Raw genomic sequence first — 22008 nt, forward strand, 5'->3', positions numbered from 1 at the left:
TCAAGCAGTAATGAAGCCTCACATGTTCACTTTTTTTTTTCCTTCCGAGTGCATATCCACATTGAAATTTCATGTAGCTTTCCTCTCTACACCTGCACATATTCGACCCGACTCACCTACCTTCCGACCGATACACTCTTTGGAGTGACGAGGTCCCACGAGACAAAGTACGTGTACATCGCATACAGGCCCCGAGAACCATAGCTCGAATCACAGCGTTGTGCCGGTATGGCGGATTTTCTATTCTGGGTACTGGGTGGGTGTAGAAATCGACGAAGCGTGCGCGCAATCACAGCGAGACACGAGCGGAAGTCGATTGATTCCAGAGCTGAGAGATTGTTTCGCACCGACAGTTCTACGTGCCTCTATGCGTTCAGAAGCAAAACATGCTGCTCGTTCGCAAACCTCAACGTTCATCCCACACAACCATGCCCCCTCCGCACCGCACCGCACCACACCACCTTGCACCGCACCGCACCGCACCGCACCGCACACAAGCCCAAACCGACTCTCCTCCATGCATGCATGCATCGATCCATCCACCCAGCCGCCCCCCACCAGCCCAAAAAGATAGCGAGGCAGCAGTTAGGGAAACGAAGACGAGAACGAAAAGAAACGCAAAAAGAAACGCAAAAAGAAGAAAGAAAAAAAGAAACATGTTATCTCCCCCGGAAAGGCTCGAACTTTCAACCTCCTGATGTGCGATCAAGCGAGTGTATGCGGATAACAGTCAGACGCGCTAGCCAATTGCGCCACGGAGGATCAACTCATGAGTGTGAAGAGTTGGTGGTTGCGCCACGACTTTTGATGGGGGATTCGAAAATAATATAACCTCTAAACTCTTTACACAGAGTAGATCCACATCGGGCTTGTGACAGGATTCTCCGGCTGGCCGTCTGTGGGGCGGGAGAACGTCAAAGATGTGGGAACCGATGCACTAGCAATGAGATGTTGGTCTAGTAGTGCAGCATCCACGTCACGAAATGGACATGCAGTGTCGCGTTGGTGGCTGCGATTACACAAAGTCTTCACCAGCATTCGTGTGGGCGCAATGTATGCGGTAAAGACTGTAATCGATTGCATTAGAGCGAGAGTGATACGGGTTGGCAGAAGAATGGAGCCTATGCCCTTCGTCCCTCAGCACTTGTGTTCCTTTGAGGCAACGCGGACGTGGCAAGGGCACCAGCTGGGACTATCTTTGCCCACCTCTCTGAATCCCTGCAAATGCTTGCACTTCAGTAGGTTGAGAAGCTGCGCAAGACTGTGCGGTCGTCGGGACGGTGGCTTGAGCGTTACAGTGACAGACGCGTGGGTTGGCATCTAGCAGCGGCCAGGCTTAGCGTCAAGCATGGTCGCAAGATTGTCATCGACACGGTCCCAGTACCGCCTATCGCACGCTTAGCGCGCCTTATGAAAGGTCAAAAAGCAATTGTCGTCGCTTAGGATGTTTCGTTGTGGGTGCTGTCTGTAGCATCGTGATGCATGATCAAGTCCTGCGTGTCAGTCGCCCGTAGCGGGCCTTGTGGTTAGCCATGTCGATAAAAGCGCCGAGTGAACAGCGTAGGTAATTAGATTGAACGTCGAAACGGTTTGCGAAAAGGCGGAGACTGAAAGCTGTCACGCCGGCTTCTATCAACCACATCCTATGGCTTTGATGTAACCGACGTTGACGGCTTCGTAACACACCTCTGCTGAAGAGACGAAGGGGGGCCATACCAATTGACATCGCTAAGCTGTAGCTTTCTGGCACGCTGGTTGCTGCGATTGTTGCCGGCTTTGTCGAGACGCGGCTGTGCATACGGATTCGGGGTCTTGTCCATAACTTGCTGAGTATCAGTACGTTTTCTATTGGTATTAGGCGAGAGGATGTAAGAGAATGGCGATTCACCAGTATCGTCAACATCATCGCGAGCCTCGTTGTAGTTCAGAACGAGGCTCTTGATGCGTTGCTGCTCCTCTTTCTCGGCTTGTTGCTTGTTACGCATGGCAACAGCAAACGTGGAGTCAGAAGGCAGGTCAATTGATCGGGTCTGCGTCTTGTTTCCGCGCTTGCTGAGGAGTGAGAACTTGACTGTGTTAGACGGTGCAACCGGAATTGGTATTTCGTTTATGCCGTCCTCGGGGTTAGCGATTGCCTCACGAGCGCGGCGCATCGGTAGCGGGACGTCGAAGACGGGCTTGCGGTCGTACTTGCGGGAATCAGCGCTCTCTGACATGAGCTTGGCGAGTTCTCGATCGAAGTCAGCTTCAGCTTCGGGGTCGCGCTCTTCTTCTTGACGTGTCACAACAATGTGCTCTTCCTCATCATCAGAGAGGTGTTGCTTGGCAGGCTCATCCTCTTCGGAATCCTCCTCATCTTCGTCAGACGACTTGTCTTCGCCTTCAGGCACAACGACATCGTCATCTTCGGGGCCATCTACATCATCGTCAGAAGCAGATTCGTCTTCGTCTTCAGGTTCAGCAGGCTTGTCAGTTGCTGTTGTCTGGTAGTTCTGCTTGACGGCCTCGCCAAAGACGCGAGACGCTTCGTCCAGATCAGTAATTAGCTTCCACTGTGGTCGCACAAGAGCATAAGCATCCTGCACAATAAACTCCACGTCCATCGGGAGAGCATCTTTGGTGCAGACGTAATACTGCATATACGTGAGAAAGAAGTCGAGCTTCTTCTTAGCTGCACCCTTGTCATAGTACATGCCACATGTCTCGAGAAGGCTGCAAACCAGGCGAATGCGGAAATAGTCGTCCGAGAGGTCCAAAGGATTGTATAGGTCAGGACGAGCGTACCCACCCTGCCACCCGTAGTTGAGCAGTTTGTACAGTGTGTCAAAGACAAGTGGTGAGTCGACAAGTCGGTAAATGTACAACTCGCCGAGGAACTTGACCTCTGCAATCCTGCGCTGATTGAACTTGAAGTCGTTCAGCTCAAGACCAAATGTGATAGACTCCAGAAGATCGTCGATGACAGCAATGGCAAAGTCCTGGTGGTAGCGGTGGATTGTGCCGAGGATGACAGCTAACAGATGGATGTTGCTGTACTTGATCTTGCCAGGTTTGGAGAAGATTTTACGTAGGAAATTGACGACTTCTTCTTCTTCCCAGTGCATCTTGCGAATCTGCTTGACAGTCTTATCCAGGGTGCGGCGGGTCAGGTCCTGATACATGATCTTGCGCAAGAATAGCTCGACTGGTGTTCGCTCTTTTTGCTCGATAGCTGCGCGCTCTGGCGGGTTGACGTAATAGATTGCGTTCTCGATCAACATGCGCTCCTGCTGGCCAAGCACCTGAGCACTCTTCTTACGCTGGAGTGTTTCAAGGAACGAAGCCATGCGAGGCGATGTATCTGGATTGCGGAGGAGATATCGTCCACAGTTTTCGAGTAGGTTGCAGATGATCTCGATATTCATCCTTGAGAAGTCGTCCAGGCTGACTTTGAGACAGTGGAAAATGACGTGCTCTGGAACAACACCGAATTTGGTCAACTCTGCAAGATAGCGTACGTTTTGTGTCCGCACCTGTCCCAGGAAGTCTTTGGACTTGCGGCGCTGCAAGCTTCGAAACTCGTCGTCCAGGTATGCAACAACACCCTGAGCAACATCGGGCATGTATTTGCCGAGAGTCGCAATGAGTCTCGAGTAAATTGGCAGCAAATCAGAGCGACCCTTGGGAATGTCCTGAACAGCTTTGATAAGACGGTTGCGCGATGCTTTGGAGTTGAGAAAACAGAAGTCAATTGCGGTCTGGTCCACTGTGTCCTTGGTGTTGAGCTCAGGTAGGCGGGCAAGAACTGCATCTACCTGCGTTCCAACAGACTTGTTCGCGATGGCGGTAGACTGATCATCGGCGTCTGCGACTTTTACTGCTTCTGTAACCTCTTTCTCGGCAGTCTCTATCTTTGCCTCGATTCGCTTGCCAACCTGCTCGTCGGTGTCGATCTTTTTCTTCTTACCCTCCTCGAGCAGAATACCAGGAACTCGGTCCTTCAAGTCGATCAGGTTTTCGTAGAAGCGGCGCTCGTCCTCATCTTCCCATATTCCTGGTCCGTCACTACGACCACGCAGGTACTCCCCAGCCTTGATGAGACCAATGGATCCATCTCCGGCATTTGCGGCACTGTCTTTCTCCTTCAGATCGGGCATGTCCACACCCAGTGCATCAGCCACAACCTGAGCGTTTGTGATCAACCGCTCTTGCGCCTTCATCTGCTTCTCGTAGTTTGCTTGACGATCTTCGAAGACTTCTCCGGACTTTACGTAAGCTTCAGCGTTCTTGCGACCCTGTGCAGCCAAGTGCTTTTGGTCTCGCAGCAGATGTGCCTTCACGTCTTCAAAATAGCGTGCGAGGATGTTTTTGAACCGCTGTTGGAGGTCAGATGCGATGATGGGTAGGTCTTTGCTAGGCTGATCGTCGTCTTCGGTCGCGGAAGTGTCCTCATTCTGCTCTGCGTTGGTCGTACCGTCTTCGTTGACCGTCTTGCGACCCTCTGCAGATGACGTCTTTGCCCCGAGAATGTCCCAGGCAAACGCTTTCACGAAGATGACCACCAAGGGAAGGTTGATATGCTCGCGGTCGTGGCCAAGCATGTCCTTGAGTACTTCCAGTGGAAATGGCTCTGCATCAGCGTTCTCTGCACGGGTCCTGGTCTTGGTAGTTCCTTCCACGAGCTTTCCATTATCCTTATTCTTGCCGGCCTCTTCAGGACGAGCAACGTCATCCAGGCTTCGCAAAGCCCCTACCAGCCATAGTTCGGTGGCTATGCGCAGAAGCACACGTTGACGAGCCAAGCGCTCCTTCTCTTCTCGGTCGCGTACCTCTTGTGACAGCGCTTTCAAGTGCGCTTTGTCTGGAGTTGCAAGCCCCCTTCCAATGTACCAGCCAATGTACCCCGTGAACTCCGTAGGACCGAAGCGCTGGTGGAGTGCACTGACGATCTCAACACCTGAGGCAATCTCCCCAGGGGTCTTGAGCTTGCAGAGGCCTTCGTAGCATGCTGAGATGATCTCGGAGAGGTACTTGTGGAGGGACAGGGTGCGGATCTCTTGGACAAATTGAGACTGGGAGGAGGCGCTGATGGCGGTTCGGAGGCGCTTGATAAAGGCGGTGTTCTTCTTCATGGACGAGTCGAGGGCACCCTGCACAGGGAAGACATCTGGATGATACGTGAGCGCGACAGGTGATGGGGCGTACCTGGCTACTGACCTTGCTCGCCATCCCACGCTCGGAAGTTGAGCTCACGAAGCTCTCCTTCATGGTGTCAGTGTCCTGCGATTCCCAGGGAAAGCTACACGTACGCTTTCTTGGCCTTTCCATGGTGGAATAGGCAGTCCCTCGGTGGTGGAGGGGCGGATGTCGATAGCACGGGTCGGCTATGATACGCGCACATGGAATATCGGAGCTATGTCGGGCGCGGCTTCTGCGTGCATTGGGTCGAGCGCAGCGCGGGCAAGCTCACGGTGAAGTAGTCGTTTGCGCGGGATAGCAGCAACGCAAGGCGATGTGTTTGCGCGGTCGTACTGAGGGTGGTTTGAAGTTCGTCTGCAACAGTCCGGCCTCGCTCTTCCCCATCGGGGATGTAGCGTCATTCTCTAACGTGACTAAGCAGACAAAGGTACTCAGCCCAATTATTCGAGCAAATCATCGTAGGATGCACTCATGAAGGTCTCCATGAATGAGCTTGTCTCTCTTTTTGTTGCCTTACAGCCACTTTGTACACAAGTGGTTTCTCGGTTTTGCAAGAGAATCCAGTCAGCTCCAGCAGATTCTGTAGGGATTTACAAGACTGGGTCGGAAACTGCAATGCCTCCAAGCTACGGGACTGCGTCTGCTGCCTGCGCTTCGGCATCTCGCATGAAATTTTCAATTTGCTATGCTACTTCCACTCAGCTTCTTGGTCATGCCATGTTCTTGCAGGCTGGGGGTGTTTGGACCCAGACGCCCTCTCACCTCGCAGGAAAACCCGGCGCGGTCTCTCTAGATATTTGGAGGCACTTGGAGGAGCTTTGCAGAAGTCATGTGTGGCGATAAGTTCCAAGAAGATCAAAGCTTTTCGTAGCTACTTGAGATGCTTACTAGAATATCAAAAGCCTCTAGCGATATCATGAGAGCCAATCTCAAGAGCTGCTACGTCTGAGCTCTCCTGCAACGTAAATGACACCACCGCACGGAAGGGTCCGAACAGGGAACACGCGGGCTGCGGTCTGAACAGAGTTCTCGTCACCAACGGCGCGTACATGCAGGTCGTTGGCACACGGCGCTTGTTGTCTTCAGGCCAGCATCGAATGCAAGAATCGGCCAGCCACGGCGACTGCAAACAACATCACCCAAGCTGCAAGTGAGACTGTTGCCTTTACTACTGCAAGCGCTGCCCATGGCCTTTTGCTGTCTCGGTACTTCGCGGTAATGACCACAAAGCGAAAAGGGGCGATTTGCTTGAATGCTTTTCCCTTCGGCGATACTTGGCGCTTCTATTGTCTGCGAATTGCAATACACATCAGCCGAAAGTGTCGTCAAAGGAGTCATGTGGAGCGAAGAATGGCGCGCCTGACCCCTCGATTTGTCCTTTGTTCGTACACTAGGCGTTTGCAAGACGCAAGATTGGCGCCTTGGAAGCGGCATCCTTCGTGAATGGTTGAATCAGCAGACCTGGAGTCGTGCTCCTTTACAGTTTGGACACTGTTAGGTTGTGGTTCAGGGGTAAAACGGTGAGCTTAGATCTGCCGCGGCTTTAACGCCAGCGGGCGCCAGCGCGGTCGATGAACGACAACGACTCATGTGCATGGATAAAACAAAATTTGCGGAAGAGGATTTTGACAGGCAAGCACATGTACAAGTACGAGAAGTGATGTCGGCTCGGACTTCAGCCTTGCAACGCATTTGCCTGTGGTGAAGATCTGCGATGCTATTCACGGAGCTTCGGCAGCCAACAACATTGCATGCGTACCGAAGAGATCGGCAGACTTGGACACGCACGACCAGATCCCGCGCTTGCGGAACGACAACACGTCCAGTTTATCGATTGCCAGCCGTAAGCTCAGCCTCGCGGGAACGGCAGGTCCGTAGAAGATGTGTTCTGGAAGCTGAGCGCAGATGGCGAAGGCTAAATCAAGCAACGTTGTGAGGCTCGAAGGTCGTGGAACCGCCTGTGTCACGACACGAGGCTAGTATGGACAGGGAGTTGATGTCATATCATCGCATCGCGCGATATTGAGGGCGTCATGCTTTGTGGAGTTGCGGGCCCTGTACATGGTACATACACACAGCGTCCCCACAGCTAAAGCCCGTGTTTACCTTTCTAGCTTTTCTAGCGCTCGCTGCCGCGGCGCCGAAGAAGAAAAGGAGACATACACGCTGCTCCGTTTGCTCGTATTCAAAATGAGCGACGGGTGACAGCGAGTCCCTGCCGCGAAGGCCCAAGGCCCGAAAGAAGGGGTAGTGTGCGGTGCTGGCAGAGGCGCGTGCGCAGCCGATTGGGTGGATGGCGTGTGTATGTCAGCGACGAGACTGCATTCTTGGCAATGAAACGCGCAGGAAGGGACGGCAGGGAAGGCGAATTTCGTGCGCGCCACGATGTCATTGGAACGTGTGAAGCAGTGAGCGTACATGGTTGACCTGTCGCCGAGTTGGCGGGACACAGCACAATGGCGACCGAACTGCTGGCCTTTGTGGTCCATGGCTCAAAGGGACTGCGGCGTGCCTAGACAATCAGTCTTTCAGCGTGCAACAAAGGAACAAGGGCAAAGGGCAAAGGGCAAAGGGAAGATGCACAGCATGGCCGATCAGGAGCATCGCGAAACAGAACAGCCAGCAGCGCGGCAGACCTCATACGCCCAACGGCAGACGGCGCGCGGGGGCGTCGTCCTAAAATAACTAGCGAGGCTCCGTCAGGACTCGCCAGCGTGGAACACATGTGCCCTGTCGACCACTCACGCCCAGCACGTCCGTGTCGAGCGCTTGGCTGGGAGAAGGGCAGGCGGCCTGCCTGCCTGTATCAGTCGGGGTTCCCTGCGACGATCGCACACACTTGCGCAGACGCCGCAGACTTCACCGCGCCCAGAGGCACCACGACTCTTTGGGTCAAGTCTGTGGTCTGCCGTGGGCCCTAGTGTTTCTGCGCTTCCGTGCCTGTACAAACCACCCCGACCCCCTCGTGCAGGTGAATTCCCTTCCCTCCTTCTCCAGGTGCACCTTCCCACACATCCTGCAGCTTGCCCCCCCTTGCGCGCAGCATCTGTGATGACATCTTACTGAAAAGCTCGCTTTCTTCCTGCTTCGACCCCTCACACTCGTTTACCTGCCCTGTTCCAGCAACTGCTTTCTCCCGCCAACCAAGACCCGTCGGTATTGCAGTCGATATTGCAGTCGATACTGCAATCGATATCGTCGACGCCGACGCCACTGCCAGCTGAATCAGCGCCCGTCTTCTTTGGGATTGCCTCTTCTCGTCAACACCCTCGGTTCCTGCCTCGATTCTCTAGCGCTGTGCAACGACACGTCCTGTGAGCGTGCGCCGTGTCACCCGTCCAGCTCTCCACCGCCCGGGAACCGCCTTGGAGCTACTCGGCTGCCCCATCCCGCGCTCGCCTCTCGACTTCTGAACCTGGCTCTTAGTCGACCACTGCTGCCGCACGCACCCAGCGTGTTCCAGCATCCCGTCTTCCCGAGCGGCCATCGACAGCCTACCTTTGGCAGCTCCAGCTAGAGCTTTCTGCCTGCACTCGCTTCACCCACACCTTACGAGCTCGAAACGAATACACGCTTTAATTCTCCTTTACCATGTGGGAACAAACTGGTCCCGTTGTTCGCGCCCTTCTGTCTAGGGCGGACTCGGGCGAGGTTCCAGACATCACTGACCCATGGCCAGTCAAGGACGTAAGCTTGCTTCACTCTCGACAACCAACAGCACAGCTAACGCTAACGGAAACAGATTGTCTACGTAGCCATCGTCGGCGGTGTCATGCTTGCTGCTCTGCTCGAATGGTTCCTCTGGGTCGCCGCGTTCACATACTGTCTAGTCAAGGTCTTCCAGAAGGCCGAGACGATCAGTGTCCGTCTTCTGGCTGTTTTCTTCGGCATTCTCTTCTTCTGCCTTCGGTACGTGCCCCTCCGCTTCGACCCGCTGTATACCTCCCTAACTCCTACAGTGCCATCTTCTTGCCCATCATGGTTGTCACCCTCCCTCTACCCGCCCAAGTTGTCAAATACTTCCCCCAGCAAATGGTTGACTTTCTCCAATGGTTCGCTTTCTGGTCGTTTGCTGGTCTCTTGACAATCCCGTGGTTGTTCTGTGTCTACCAACTTGTCACTCACTCGGTCGGTCGCGCCAAGAGGATCAAGACTGTGCTCGACGAGGCTTCCGCGCCCAAGGTCGTCATTGTCATGCCTTGCTACCAGGAAATCCCTGAGATTCTCCTGCGAACTTGCGACTCGCTCGTCGACTGCGAGTACCCGCCTTCGTGTCTGCACATCTTCTTGTCATTCGACGGAGACCAGGAAGACGAGCTCTACTTGAACACCATCGAGAAGCTTGGTGTACCTCTCACCCTCGACTCGTACCCCAAATCTATCGATGTCATCTACCGTAGCTGCCGTATCACCATCTCCCGTTTCCCCCACGGTGGTAAGCGCCACTGCCAAAAGAGGACTTTCAAGCTCATCGACAAGATCTACACTGAGTACCTCAAGCGCAACGACAACCTGTTCGTGCTCTTCATCGACTCCGATTGTATCCTCGACAAGTCTTGCATTCAGAACTTCATGTACGAAATGGAACTCAAGCCTGGCTCCAAGAAGAACATGTTGGCTCAAACCGGTGTCATCACATCCACCACGGAGAAGAACTCGCTCATCACCCTGCTTCAAGACATGGAGTACATTCATGGTCAACTCTTCGAGCGTTCTGTCGAATCTGGATGCGGCGCCGTCACCTGTCTCCCCGGTGCTCTTACCATGTTGCGATTCTCTGCCTTCCGTAAGATGGCCAAGTACTACTTCGCCGACAAGGCTGAGCAGTGCGACGACCTCTTCGATTACGGCAAGTGCCATTTGGGCGAGGATCGTTGGTTGACCCATCTGTTCATGATTGGCGCCCAGGAACGATACCAGATCCAGATGAACACCGGAGCTTTCTGCAAGACCGAAGCCGTGCAGACCTACAAATCGTTGCTCAAGCAGCGTCGCCGCTGGTTCTTGGGTTTCATCACCAACGAAGTTTGCATGTTGACTGATATCCGCCTGTGGAGGCGCTACCCCATCCTGCTGATTGTCCGTTTCATGCAGAACACCATCCGTACCACCGCCTTGCTCTTCTTCATCTTAGTCATCTCCCTCGTCTCCACTTCGCAGAAGATTGCCAACCTGCCGGTCGGTTTCATCGCCATTTCTCTCGGACTCAACTGGCTTCTCATGATCTACTTTGGTGCCAAGCTCGGCCGCTACAAGGTTATGCTCTACCCCCTCATGTTCGTCGTCAACCCCTTCTTCAACTGGTTATACATGGTTTACGGAATCTTCACCGCTGGTCAACGTACCTGGGGAGGACCCCGTGCTGATGCCGGTACTGCCGACGCCAAGGTCACTCCCCAGGAGGCTATTGAGAAGGCTGAGGCTACGGGCGACGATCTCAACGTTGTCCCCGAAACCTTCAAGGCTGCTGCTGAAGCACAGAAGAACCGCCCCGGCCCTGTCCCTCTGTTGCCCACCGCCGACATGGAGGGACGCTTCGCCGCTGCCGAGAGGTTGCCCAACGGTTGGTACCAGCAAGGAAACGACTCGGGTCTCACCTTCCCCAATATGGCGCCCCGCGACCCCAACGCACCCCATGTTCCCCTGCATCCCCGCTCTTCCATGGACTCGTTCACATCTGGCACTTCCGCCAACAACTCTGTCTACATGCCACGTCGTGTCGAAAGTTTCATGGATCCCGAGGATGCTCGCATTTACCACAAGACTCAGGAGACTCAGAAGCCTGCTGGTGGTGCTTTCTTCGAGGAGCACCGTCAGCAAGGACCTTACGAAGTCGGTATGAGCTCTGGAAAGGGTGGCTACACCGAGTCAGTCGAGTCTCTCTCCGGTGACTCTGTTTACGACAAGCAGCAACAGCAAAGGCCTCAACAATACCGCAACCAGAGCAACACATCGCCATTGTCTGCAGAGTATGGACAAAACGATCTGGCGGCGCCCAAGGCTGCTTACAGCCAGCAGAACAACCGCGACTCCAACGGCTCAAACCGCCAAGGACGCAGCCCTCTCGCACAAGAGAGCTATGTCAGGACCGCACCAGGCGAGGAGCTTGGTTTTGAGATGCACCAACCTCAGAGCAGCAGCTTGATGCGCGACGTATCACCCGCTCCGCTAGGCCACAGCAGAAGTGACTCGACAGATTCGAAGAAGCGCAAGCGCCTCGTTAAGGACCGCAAGTGAATGCGATATTCCTGTTTGACAGACATTTAATTTCGCATCTACGCATGAAACATCTGGATATGGGCGATGGCGTTTCCTCACATTCAACAACCGCGGTCTGACTTTTCACATCCCTAGCATAGAGCAGGGTTACCGGCGTTCGAGCGACCAGCTTACTGCAATCCCTTGCATCATCTCCTTAATGTACATATATCTTGACCCACCCAACCGTTCATGGGTGGCGATGTGGTCTGGTTTGGTTGGGTACGACTTTGACTTGAGATCACGATTGGTTCACTCATTACCATTAATTTGAATGACTGCTGCTGTTTTGGTATATACGTGGAGAGTCCGGGGAACGACTTTTGCGTAATGTCTAGAGGTCTAGGCTTGAAGTCAACGATCAATCCATCTATCTGTGTCCAGCATGTGTCGTGTGTTTTCGCCACCCTGTTGAGTACTTACATGTTGAAGCCATCATCGCCTGTTTTTCCACGTCCATAAACCGGTTAAGATAACGCAGCCGTTCGTCTGGTGGAGACTGGGAATCAGGGCATTGGTTACGCAGAGGATCTAATTAAGCTTGTTTTGCGAGCACGACCCTTGATTCATGATGTCGATAATTGAATAGGTCAATGTCGGGTGTTTACAGTACCTTGTAACGTAATCGGCCATTGAGTCGGCCAGGCAATTAAGCCGGCCACCTTTGCCAAGATCACACCTCATTCCACCTCTCATCTAATGTCTCAACAACCTGATCTTAGATTACTTCCTCGTGAGGATAGGATAATCCTTGCTATTCAAGCTATGAAATCTGACGCGTTAATAAGCTAACAGCGCGCTGCTGCTATCTATAACGTTCCTCAATTAACCCTCCAAGACCGACGCGCCAAAACCACCTCACAACGCAATTCCCACCACAGCAGATTAAGGCTTACTAAGCCTGAAGAGGAGGTGGTTATACAATACATAAGGAAGCTTAACGCGCAAGGCTTTGCCCCTACGCTAAGCTACGTACGTAAAATAGCTAATTAACTGCTAGCTGCCTATAGTGGTAGTAAGGTTAGAGAAAAATAGGCCAGGCACCTTGTAAACCAGAAGCCTGAGATTAAGTCTCAGGTAACTAGACAGCGCGATTACCAGAGAGTCTTATGCAGTAATCTAGCTATTATTAGCCCCTAGTTTAACCTTATACGCAACGTTAAAGCCAAATATAGCATCTAGGACCAAGATACCTACAACTTTAACAAGACTGGCTTCCAGATGGGTGTTAGAGGGTCTGTCAAGGTAGTAACAGCGTCTGAGAGGCGTCTTAAGCCACTTGGAGTCCAGCCTGGCAACCGTGAGTGGGCAACGTTAATTGCCGCGATCAACGCCATAGGGTAGGTTATCCCACCCTTCTTCATCTTTAAAGCAAAGAACTATAACCAGGCCTAGTATTACAACCTAAAGGATTAGCGTATTAGTGTCAGCAAGAATGGCTGGACAACAAATAAACTAGGCCTAGAGTGGCTGAAGCACTTTATCCAGCATATAACAGCCCGGACAGTAGGTAGCTACCAGCTGCTGATTATTAATGGCTATAAGAGCCACAAGTTGCTTGCCTTCCAGGATCTGTGTAAGGAAAACAAAATTATTACTCTCTGTATGCCTCCTTACACCTCCTATATCCTACAGCCACTTAATGTGGGCTGTTTTGCCCCATTAAAACGAGCATATAAGACAGAAATTAATGTCTTAGTAAACAGCCACGTCACTCACATTAACAAGAAAGCATTCTTGGCTGCCTTTAATCAGGTGTTTAATAAGGCGTTTTTATCTAATAATATCTAATTAAGCTTCCAAGCAACAGGCTTGGTTCTAGACAACCTAGAGGTGGTGCTATTAAAGCTTAAAGTGAAGCCTCGTACGCTAACACCACCTTTACCAGGGCCTACTACCTAGCAACCTAGAACACCAAGCAACGCTGCTGAAATATTAGCTCAATTAACGCTGATATCTGACCGGATTAGGCGGCACCACAGTTCATCTCCAGCTTTAATTATTGAGATGGTGCAGCAGTTCAAAAAGGGAGCTAATATGATGGTGCATTCCCAGGTGCTTATAGCAGCTAAGATAGTTAAGCTTTAAGCAGTAAATAAAGCTGCTTTTAAGCATAAAGTACGTAAAAGGAAGCAGATCTAGTATAGAGGAACCCTATCACAGCAAGAGGCAGAGGAAATAATAGCTGCACAAGAGGTGGTGGTGCAGGCAGAGGCAGAGAGGCGTAAGGAGAGGGTGCGAACAGGTGGTAGTAGAGAGGGTTCTCGACGCTGTGGGATGTGTGGTCAGGCTGGGCACAATAAGCGCACATGTAAGCAAGATACTGTAGACAGAGTAGATTAATTTAACGTACTGTAAGCTACAGCACGACGTTGTAGTGTTGAGTTATCTGCGTGTTAAGGTGGGTGGCTGCATAAGGTGGCCGGCTTAATTGCCTGGCCGACTCAATGGCCGATTACGTTATAGGATTTTGGAAGTCTTCAGATCTACATCCCACGAGCACCGCGACGCCGAGGCGTAATTTTTTCGATTCAAGGAGATTCGGTTGATATACATTTCTGTCTGATGTCTCAATCGTACCTCGAAGGTATAGAGAAAGTGTTCCATCGCACCATTGAACCGACAATATTCTCAGTGTTCATCGCGGAATTAAAGGTAACGAGGGCATTCTCTGTTACAGGCTACCTTCCAGTCAGGCACCAGCGCCCGGCTGATCCAGCTTCTTGAACAGCTCGGGATGATCCATCGCGTACTGCACGCCAGCAGCCCAATGATACAACTTGGCTGCAATTACGTACCCCTCCTTCGCCCACCCCTCCAGCTTCTCATAGAGCTCCGCCAACGGTACATTCACCCTCAGAATATCCTCTCCTTCGTCCAAATGCTGCTCCGGCTCCGGCTCACCCTCCTTCAAATGCACCTCCATCATGCAAAGACACATGTTCGCATTCGTCATGCCTGGATCCGCTGCCACCGCGGGACTCGTGCTCACTACTTTGCCGCGGTACCCCGTCTCTTCGTACAGCTCGCGTACAGCGGCTTCCTCTGGCTGCTCATTCGCGTCGATGAGGCCCGCGGGCCACTCGACCGTCGTGGCCTCCACGGGCGGCCGGAACTGCAGGACTACGATCGTAGACGGCGGCTTGGATGGGTGGTAGATGATGTTGCCCATGGCAACGGCGTCGACACCCGCTTTGCCGCGCGTCTTGCGCGTCGCGACTTCCCATACTCGCGACGTGCCTTTGGCGTCGATGTAGTCGATTTTTTGCAGCTTGACCCATTTGGCGTCTGAGGAGGAGAGGTCCGTAAATGCAGTCACGCGGGCTTTGCTTTTGCTGGCCATGATGTGTATTTTTGTTTGGAAGGGGGTTGTTAGCTTGGTTCAACGAGGAAGGAAGGTGAGTCAGGGTTGGAAGGCTGAAAGGTTATGGTGTTAAAGTCGTGATGTAGCAAGTGGGATGAGTCGGCGTGCGAACGCCGATGACGTAACTGGATTAGGTTTACGGGGATTGCGGTGAGCTAGAACGCGCTCGCCAGACTCACTCTTCCGAAGAGAAGAGCGAACCGTCTACATTGCTGCAAGATCCTGCGAATTAGAGCATACATGGAGTGTTCATCCTTGAACCTCGAGATCTGACTAGCTCCCAAGACGTTAGTGGCGGGAACTAATCGCGTAACGTCACATTGAATTGACGGCGACCGCTCCTTGATAAGCATCAACGCTTCGAGTTCGTTGTACCCAAATCTCTGCATTTTCTTGTCACGTTATTTGCTGCTCACGTTCTCGTCAGCTTCAAAGAGCTATTGTCCACAATCATGATACCCGCACGTGCCTTTTCCAGTTCCATCTTGAAGACAGCAACGAGGCGGCAGTTTTCGTCAAGCATAAGGCGAGATGCAGACTTCACACATGCTGTAATTGGCGGTGGTGTAGTCGGACTAGCTATTGCTCGAAAGCTGCAAGAGAGAGATGGCGCATCGACTGTTCTGATTGAAAAGCATGGGTCCGTCGGTACAGAAACGAGTTCAAGAAACAGCGAGGTAATGTGAGCTCAACAACCCGGTCTGGGGACCTAGCACCAGCACTGAATCTTCTATCAGGAGTTGACAATCCTCAGGTCATACATGCGGGTCTCTATTACGGCACCTCCTCCCTCAAAACCAAGCTTTGCCTAAGGGGCAAGGAGATGATGTACGACCTTTGCCAAAAACATTCCGTACCACACCGTAACACGGGAAAGTGGATCGTTGCTCAAGACTCTGCTCAACTCGATGCAATCACCAAAGTCCACGAGTTCGCTTCCAGCGTTGGTGTGCCTACGCGCTTCCTCTCCACCAAAGAAGCAAAAGAGCGAGAACCAGACGTCCGGGCCGAGGCTGGCGTGCTTGAGAGCTCGTCGACCGGAATCGTTGATTCGCACAGCCTGATGCAGTTTCTAGAAGGCGATTTCCAGAATAAGGACGGAGTCTGCGCATTTCAAAGTGCGGTGGTGAATGTGGAAGCCGTCGACGCCGGCCGCGGAGGATGGGAGATCACGACCCGCAGCCCAGATGGCGAGGAGACGACAATAACAGCCGAAACACTGGTCAACTCTGCGGGTCTGTACGCTGTGGCAATATCAAACATGATCCTGCCCTCGGACCGGCAAAGAAAAGCCTTCTACGCAAAAGGAAGCTATTTCAGCTACTCCTCCTCGCGGCCCAAACCCAGCACGCTCATCTACCCAGCCCCCGTACCCGGCCATGGCGGCCTGGGAACACATCTCACTCTCGACATGGGCGGCCGCGTCCGCTTCGGGCCAGATGTAGAGTGGACGGATTCGCCGACTGACTACACCCCGAATTCCAAGAACCTCGCCGCCGCGATAGATGACATTCAGACCTACCTGCCCGGCATCGACCGGTCGGCAATCGCACCAGACTATGTGGGGATACGACCGAAACTGGGAAAGTTGGCAGCAACGAGCGACAAAGATTTTCAAGACTTCTATATTGAGAGAGAAGCCGGTTACCACGGATTCGTGAACTTGCTTGCAATAGAAAGTCCGGGACTCACGAGTAGTCTAGCGATTGCGGAGGAGGTGGAGAGGTTGTTGTATGGGTAGAACAGGCATGTCTCTTGGATAGTGTAACGGAACTCACAGAAGTGGGACTTGAGCTGAGATGAGTCTGGAGGTGTGAACTCTTCGATTGTCGGCCACCCGAGGTTGGATCTTGCAGGACAAAAAGGGCTCCTGTGGGATCCAGCTTCTATCACGAGGACGCTGGTACCTGAAGATGCGGAAGCGCACAACTACGAAAGCTACTACAACATTTCCACAAACAGCGGTCATGCACGCAAATTGATAAGCAAGCACTGAGCCTGTGGTGGGATATTGGAAATTGGATCAAGCTTCACCTCACCGAACGCAGCGATACGTGGTCAGTGTGAGGATGCAGAGTAGATTCTGGCTGGAATGAGAGTACATGAAAAAGCAACGAGATACAACCGGGATGCGATGCAAGTCTGGTGTTTCGTGCTTTCAGTGCCAAGATCGCGATTACTTACCACTCACCCACCAGGAAGATCCCCGCCTCTCGGCGCCACAGAGGCGATCACCCGAGGGGGAAATCAACAGTTTTGAGAACGAGTTGCCTCATGCGGCATGTTGCGACCGGAAGTCGCAAGGTCAAAACTCGTGAACCAAGATCTGTGGTGTGGGAACCATGGAAGCGTGCAAGAAAAGTACCTACTGCGTTGGTGGTTGGTGTGGGGTACGCCAGCCACTGCGTACCGGTACCAGGGTTGCTGAAGGGCTGGAAAAGAGGAAAAGAGTCGGGCGTGCCCGAAGTTTGCCGTGATAGGATTCCCCAGGTGGAGAGGATGCCGTCGGAGCCGTGGGCCGTCGAATGAACCATGTGCAGACAGTTGCAGTCGCCGGTGCACCGGGCTTTGTTGGTTTTCTCCATGGCTGTCGAAACAGTTCACGTGGCTGCAGAGACAAGACACGAGGGGGCACAAACGACAAACGTGACACGACGACGCACCCCGCACGTCGAAGACGAGCTGCCACCATTCGTCACCAAGTCCAACGGCAAGGCGAGACGGCGTTATGATGGTTGAAGATGCTCACAGGTCTAGACGGGCCGACGGACGCATAGATGATTGGCGCAGGGGCGCGAGCCGCATGACGAGAGACGGCTCCTTTCGAGAGGAGGCCGCGCCCAGAGGCGTGCGATCCTGCTTTCTCAGGCACCTGCCACTCTGGCTGTGCTGCAGCTGTTCTTGCCTTGTCCTCAGCCCATTCTCCGTACCCTTCCAGCCGTAATGTTTGGTGTGTAACGTAGGCAAGGTAGTTGACGCTCGGTGCGGTGCATGTGAGCCATCTGAACGCCCGCGGCGAAGCGAGACATGGACAGCAAGAGAGGTCCCATGGCCGACCTCGAACAGGCGCCGCATCCATGGCACCAGCAGCCTAACATTGCGAACCTGTCGCCTGCCTCTTTCACGGCGCAGAAGCTGGTAGATAGCAGCCTCCCTCACACAGCACAGCGCGCAGCCACTGACACGCCCAGCAACATGCAACCCCAGAGCACCTCTACCTCACCTCAAGGCGCTTCTTCATCGGCCCTATCCCCGTACGCTGCCCCACGCCCTTCTTGATGCATGCGCTCATTCACAGCTACAGACCGCATGGCTGAGCAAACACCGTCGCGATTGGTACAAGCACCATCTGCGCATCACCTACTCGACACGCGCCGCCACCTTCTCGTCCGACCCCCGTGAAGCGCGCCAACGACGTCTGAGTGGAGCTGAAGGACCCAGCTCCTCTGCCCTCTTCCAACACAGCTTCCCTCAGCCCGACGAGCTCCACGCAGAAGAGGAAGACGGCACCCAGCGTGTGGAGGCAAGTGGAGCGAATGGCGCCTCAGCAGCGAGCACCAGCACGCCTCAGAAAAAGCTTGTCGTGATAGGCAACGAAGACGAAGAGTTCGTGGACGCGCATTCTGAGCCCGAAGATGTCCATGACGACGACTTGCACCTATACACGCACGAGGAGGGCGACTTCGACCCCAGCAAGCCGCAGCTGCCGCATCGATCGAGCACCAAGTCCTACGTTACGGCTTCTTCTATGCCCAACACTGCAGACAGCAACGCCGAGGTGGACTCCGAGGACGACGATGCTGAGACACCGCGCGCAGAAGAGCCAACACAACCCCAGATGAGTGGTCTGCAGGTATTGACCAGTGAGGAGGAGTCAGGACGGAAGTCGTTGAGCAAGCAGCCATTGTCTGCCAGCACGAGCCATGGTGTGGCAGTATCTACTACGAGGGGAGCGTCCTCGGTAGATGCTGACTCCACTTCGTCTCTGCTGCGCAAAGCTGACTTGAACAAGGCGCCGGCCCCCATTGATTCTGAAGTCGCTCCCTCGCCTTCTGCCAGGGGCATCCTTGCCAGGATGAAGAGACGGTCGACTGTGGGCCTGTCCAAATCAGACTCGTCAGACGGCCCTGACGCACCTACACAGGACCTGACGCGCAAAGGATCTAATTTGCGCAACCTTGTCAAGTTCGATGTGCCTGAGGACTCCAAGCGGCAAGCAGTCCATTTCAAGGCCAAGAAAGCACAGATGACCATCCAGCGAGCGGGCACAAGGCTGCGACGGAAGAGCATCAAGGACGGTTTGGTAGTGAAGATGGAACGCATGCTTGTGCGCGTCGATGCCGCCAGCGAAGTGCCGGAGGACTTTGACGAGAACGTAAACCAGCGAGTCGTCTCGAGAGTCAAGGATAAGTGGCGGGAATATATGATAGTGTGCAGACACAGTCACACGGATGAGGCTGACTTCTTGCTGCAACTCTATCAGACTCGGGTATGGTTTTTTTTTCCTGACTTGTAGCCGCCTTCGTGCTAATCGTTGCAGGTCATTCCTGAAATCGAACAGAGCGGCGCAGGCAAACGCGCAGCTTATGAGATCCCTCTCGGCCGCAAGACGAGCAAAATCAATCTCTACTCGTCCCTTGACAAATCTATAGTGGTGTCGATGCCCGGTCCCAAGGGTACCCTGATCTTCATCATGCAAGCAAGAACTGCTTCCAACGCAGTCGAATGGTACACGTTCCTGCGCAACATTCTCGGCTGGCGCCGTGCTTCCGAGCTTCAAGTTAACATTCCGGATATGAGTCTCAGCGTACGGATAGCTAACCCTTTTGAAAAATTGGAAGCCTCGCAGAACAAAGTTCAAGAAGCAGAAAACACCGAGGAGGCCATCTTGAAGACCATGCAAGAAGAGCAAGCTGTCGCGCAAGCGCTGATCCGGCAGTGTCTTGATCAATTGAAAGAAGCGCCGGAGTGGGCAACTGTGCTTGAAGCCTGGATGAACGAACAGAGGATAGGACTGGTCTGGAAGCGCTATGATCGTCTGGAGTGGATCCATGGAGCCAACGAGCGTAAGATGTATGGCACTATTGCCATGCTCAAGTCCCACGATCTCGAGCTGCGACCAAAGACGCATTACCCCACAACAGTAATCACTCGTAAGAAGCAAAAGACATTGACGGAGCCTGTGCCCGTCGAGGGCTTCCTCATCAGGCTGACCGGTCAACGTGGAAGGGCGAAGCGCATGGGACTTATGTACCATAAGCAACTGTACTTCGCCAGCCACGACCACTTTCTTGTGTTCTCGCGGCCAACCAAAGCGACTCCGCCCCCACCACCTAGACTTCCCATGTCTGAGAACTCGGCTGTTCCTACGTCGCAGGCGATTCAGGACGCTACACCGGACAACTGGGCAGTCAATCCTTACCCCGTGAAGGACAAACAGATTGAATGGTTGCTCGAAGGCCACTCCGGAACCTCCGAGACCAGGAGATTACATGATGAGGATGCGGCCGACGAGTCAGAACGAAAGGAAAACAACCTCCTCAATTGCGACGGTTACATCAACATGGCTGATATCGTCAAAGTTCGTAAGGCGAAGCTAGGCGCTAGCCCAGTGGATGAAGATATTGAGCCCGGATCGGATGTTGATTTTGACGAGGATGTCGACATGGACGATTCGAGAGGCGAGGACGGTGCCACAAGTGATCTCGATTTGGAACGTGCCTTCGAGCTGGTAATGAAGAACGGCTTGGTCATCCGCCTGCAAGCCGCCGACAAAGCTCGCCGAAAGCAATGGATCAATCACCTCCGTGCCCTTGCGAAGTACTGGAAACATCGCACAGCATCTGACATCACCCTCTACAAATCAACACGCGCTCGCAATCTTAGCGCTCTCAACATTGACGAGGAGGGCGAAGCGTACATCGGTCAGTTTGCGCGGAAATGGGAAGTAAAGCAGTCCTTTGCCTCACCGCAGCTTTACAACATGTGCGGCATCGCCTGCTGCCGGAACATCCACATGAGTGGTACGCTGTACCGCAAACCCCGTATTCACGCTCCTTTTACCCGCTGCGGCGTCATGCTCGCGGCTGGCACCCTGCTCATCTTTCGCGACGTCTTGCGTAGTCGCGTTGGCAAACAACTGTCGCACATTCACCACGAGCGCATCGCGAATCTCGATCTGAGGGATTGCTACATCTACTCCGGTCTTCTCACTGAATCAGATCTACTGTACCAAAATCAGACCTTTGACGCCAACAAGCCGGGCCATCACGCACTGCCTCGTATCTACCTCGAAGACGGCGGGACAAGCACAGACGAAGATGTCATGACGACGTTTGTCATCTGGCACGGCAAAGCCAAGTCATGGTTCAGGGCGGAAGAAGGGGCTGGGGGTGGGGGCGAGAAGGAGAGGAAAGAGGGAAAGAGAACCAAGCTCAAGAGAGTCGCAAAGCTGGGATCCAAAGGCAGGAGTGTGGTGTTCAGAGCGAGGTCCCGGGCAGAGAGGGATCACTGGGTGCTTGCTATCCAGAACGAGATTGAGCGATGTCAAGACCGAGACAGTGATTTCCGCATCGAAGAAGCGACGCAGACGGCGAAGTAGGTGGTAATGTCTTTTTCTTCCCTCTAAATCCGCAGGGCGTTTATGAGGGGGTCGCAGAGACGTGCGTGGTTTTGGGTTGGCATCATCGGCATCATTGGCATCATTGGCATCAGTATACCTTCAACCTACACAGTACATACTCTTAATACCATTCCCATCCTATTCCAACGTCCTCTCACCACAGACAAGTCTCAAACACTTGTTCTAGATGGCCATACTCCAGCCGTCGGTTCGGCTCTCGAATCGTCGGTCGGCCCGAGGAGTAAGGCGATGGGTGTGGGTAGGAGATGTTGTGTCTAAGCTTCACAGGGTAGTATACTGATGGGTGGTTGCTGCGAACGCAGCGTTTTCAAATAAGTTCGATGGGATGGGCGGGAGGAGAGGGGATGGCAGGTGGAGCTGTGCTGGAGGGTTGAATAGCCATCTACCTGAATGTATGAGGAGTTGGGTAGGGAGGGACACGCGGCATCACGTAGCATGCAGAGAAGAGGGGGGTCGATTTTAGTTCGTTCTATTTCCGTTGCGCTTGGTTAGCTACGTGGTTCCTGGCTGACTTGGTCTTCTCCTCTCCTGGGAGGGAGCCGGCCTGGACGAGGGCGTCTGATGC

General features: G+C 53.5%; 5 protein-coding genes and 1 non-coding gene across 6 annotated transcripts, besides 9 other annotated features; 3 read left to right on the top strand and 3 right to left on the bottom strand.

Moving 5' to 3' along the window:
- The first annotated feature begins 437 nt into the window (after positions 1 to 437).
- Positions 438 to 493: a tandem repeat.
- Positions 494 to 511: 18 nt separating this feature from the next.
- Positions 512 to 549: a tandem repeat.
- Positions 550 to 663: 114 nt separating this feature from the next.
- EKO05_1t12 lies at positions 664 to 762 on the bottom strand. Its single transcript has one exon. It is a non-coding gene; the product is annotated as a tRNA-Asn (tRNA).
- An 881-nt stretch (positions 763 to 1643) lies between these two features.
- EKO05_0000854 (mRNA decay protein) lies at positions 1644 to 5307 on the bottom strand (the record flags this gene model as incomplete). The annotated part of the gene is made up of 3 exons (XM_038936509.1): positions 1644 to 5146; positions 5197 to 5241; positions 5289 to 5307. The coding sequence occupies 3 exons, from the start codon at positions 5305 to 5307 to the stop codon at positions 1644 to 1646; spliced, it is 3567 nt and encodes a 1188-aa protein (XP_038803398.1).
- Positions 5308 to 7794: 2487 nt separating this feature from the next.
- Positions 7795 to 7838: a tandem repeat.
- A 931-nt stretch (positions 7839 to 8769) lies between these two features.
- Positions 8770 to 11415, top strand: EKO05_0000855 (Chitin synthase; the record flags this gene model as incomplete). Its single annotated transcript, XM_038936940.1, has 3 exons — positions 8770 to 8865; positions 8921 to 9087; positions 9138 to 11415. The coding sequence occupies 3 exons, from the start codon at positions 8770 to 8772 to the stop codon at positions 11413 to 11415; spliced, it is 2541 nt and encodes an 846-aa protein (XP_038803399.1).
- A 638-nt stretch (positions 11416 to 12053) lies between these two features.
- Positions 12054 to 13899: a mobile genetic element.
- Positions 12854 to 13224: a mobile genetic element.
- Positions 12860 to 13224: a mobile genetic element.
- Positions 12866 to 13224: a mobile genetic element.
- Positions 12875 to 13116: a mobile genetic element.
- Positions 12962 to 13224: a mobile genetic element.
- A 229-nt stretch (positions 13900 to 14128) lies between the features above and the next one.
- Positions 14129 to 14779, bottom strand: EKO05_0000856 (ADP-ribose diphosphatase; the record flags this gene model as incomplete). The annotated part of the gene is made up of 1 exon (XM_038944825.1): positions 14129 to 14779. The coding sequence occupies one exon, from the start codon at positions 14777 to 14779 to the stop codon at positions 14129 to 14131; it is 651 nt and encodes a 216-aa protein (XP_038803400.1).
- A 473-nt stretch (positions 14780 to 15252) lies between these two features.
- Positions 15253 to 16541, top strand: EKO05_0000857 (uncharacterized protein; the record flags this gene model as incomplete). Its single annotated transcript, XM_059635514.1, has 2 exons — positions 15253 to 15477; positions 15555 to 16541. The coding sequence occupies 2 exons, from the start codon at positions 15253 to 15255 to the stop codon at positions 16539 to 16541; spliced, it is 1212 nt and encodes a 403-aa protein (XP_059491497.1).
- Positions 16542 to 17827: 1286 nt separating this feature from the next.
- Positions 17828 to 21401, top strand: EKO05_0000858 (uncharacterized protein; the record flags this gene model as incomplete). The annotated part of the gene is made up of 4 exons (XM_038936810.1): positions 17828 to 17938; positions 17992 to 18054; positions 18105 to 19289; positions 19341 to 21401. 4 exons carry the CDS (start codon positions 17828 to 17830, stop codon positions 21399 to 21401), a joined length of 3420 nt encoding a protein of 1139 aa, XP_038803402.1.
- Between the last annotated feature and the right edge of the window lie 607 nt (positions 21402 to 22008).

The sequence above is a fragment of the Ascochyta rabiei genome, chromosome 1, assembly GCF_004011695.2.
Source record: "Ascochyta rabiei chromosome 1, complete sequence".
Taxonomy (NCBI): domain Eukaryota; kingdom Fungi; phylum Ascomycota; class Dothideomycetes; order Pleosporales; family Didymellaceae; genus Ascochyta; species Ascochyta rabiei.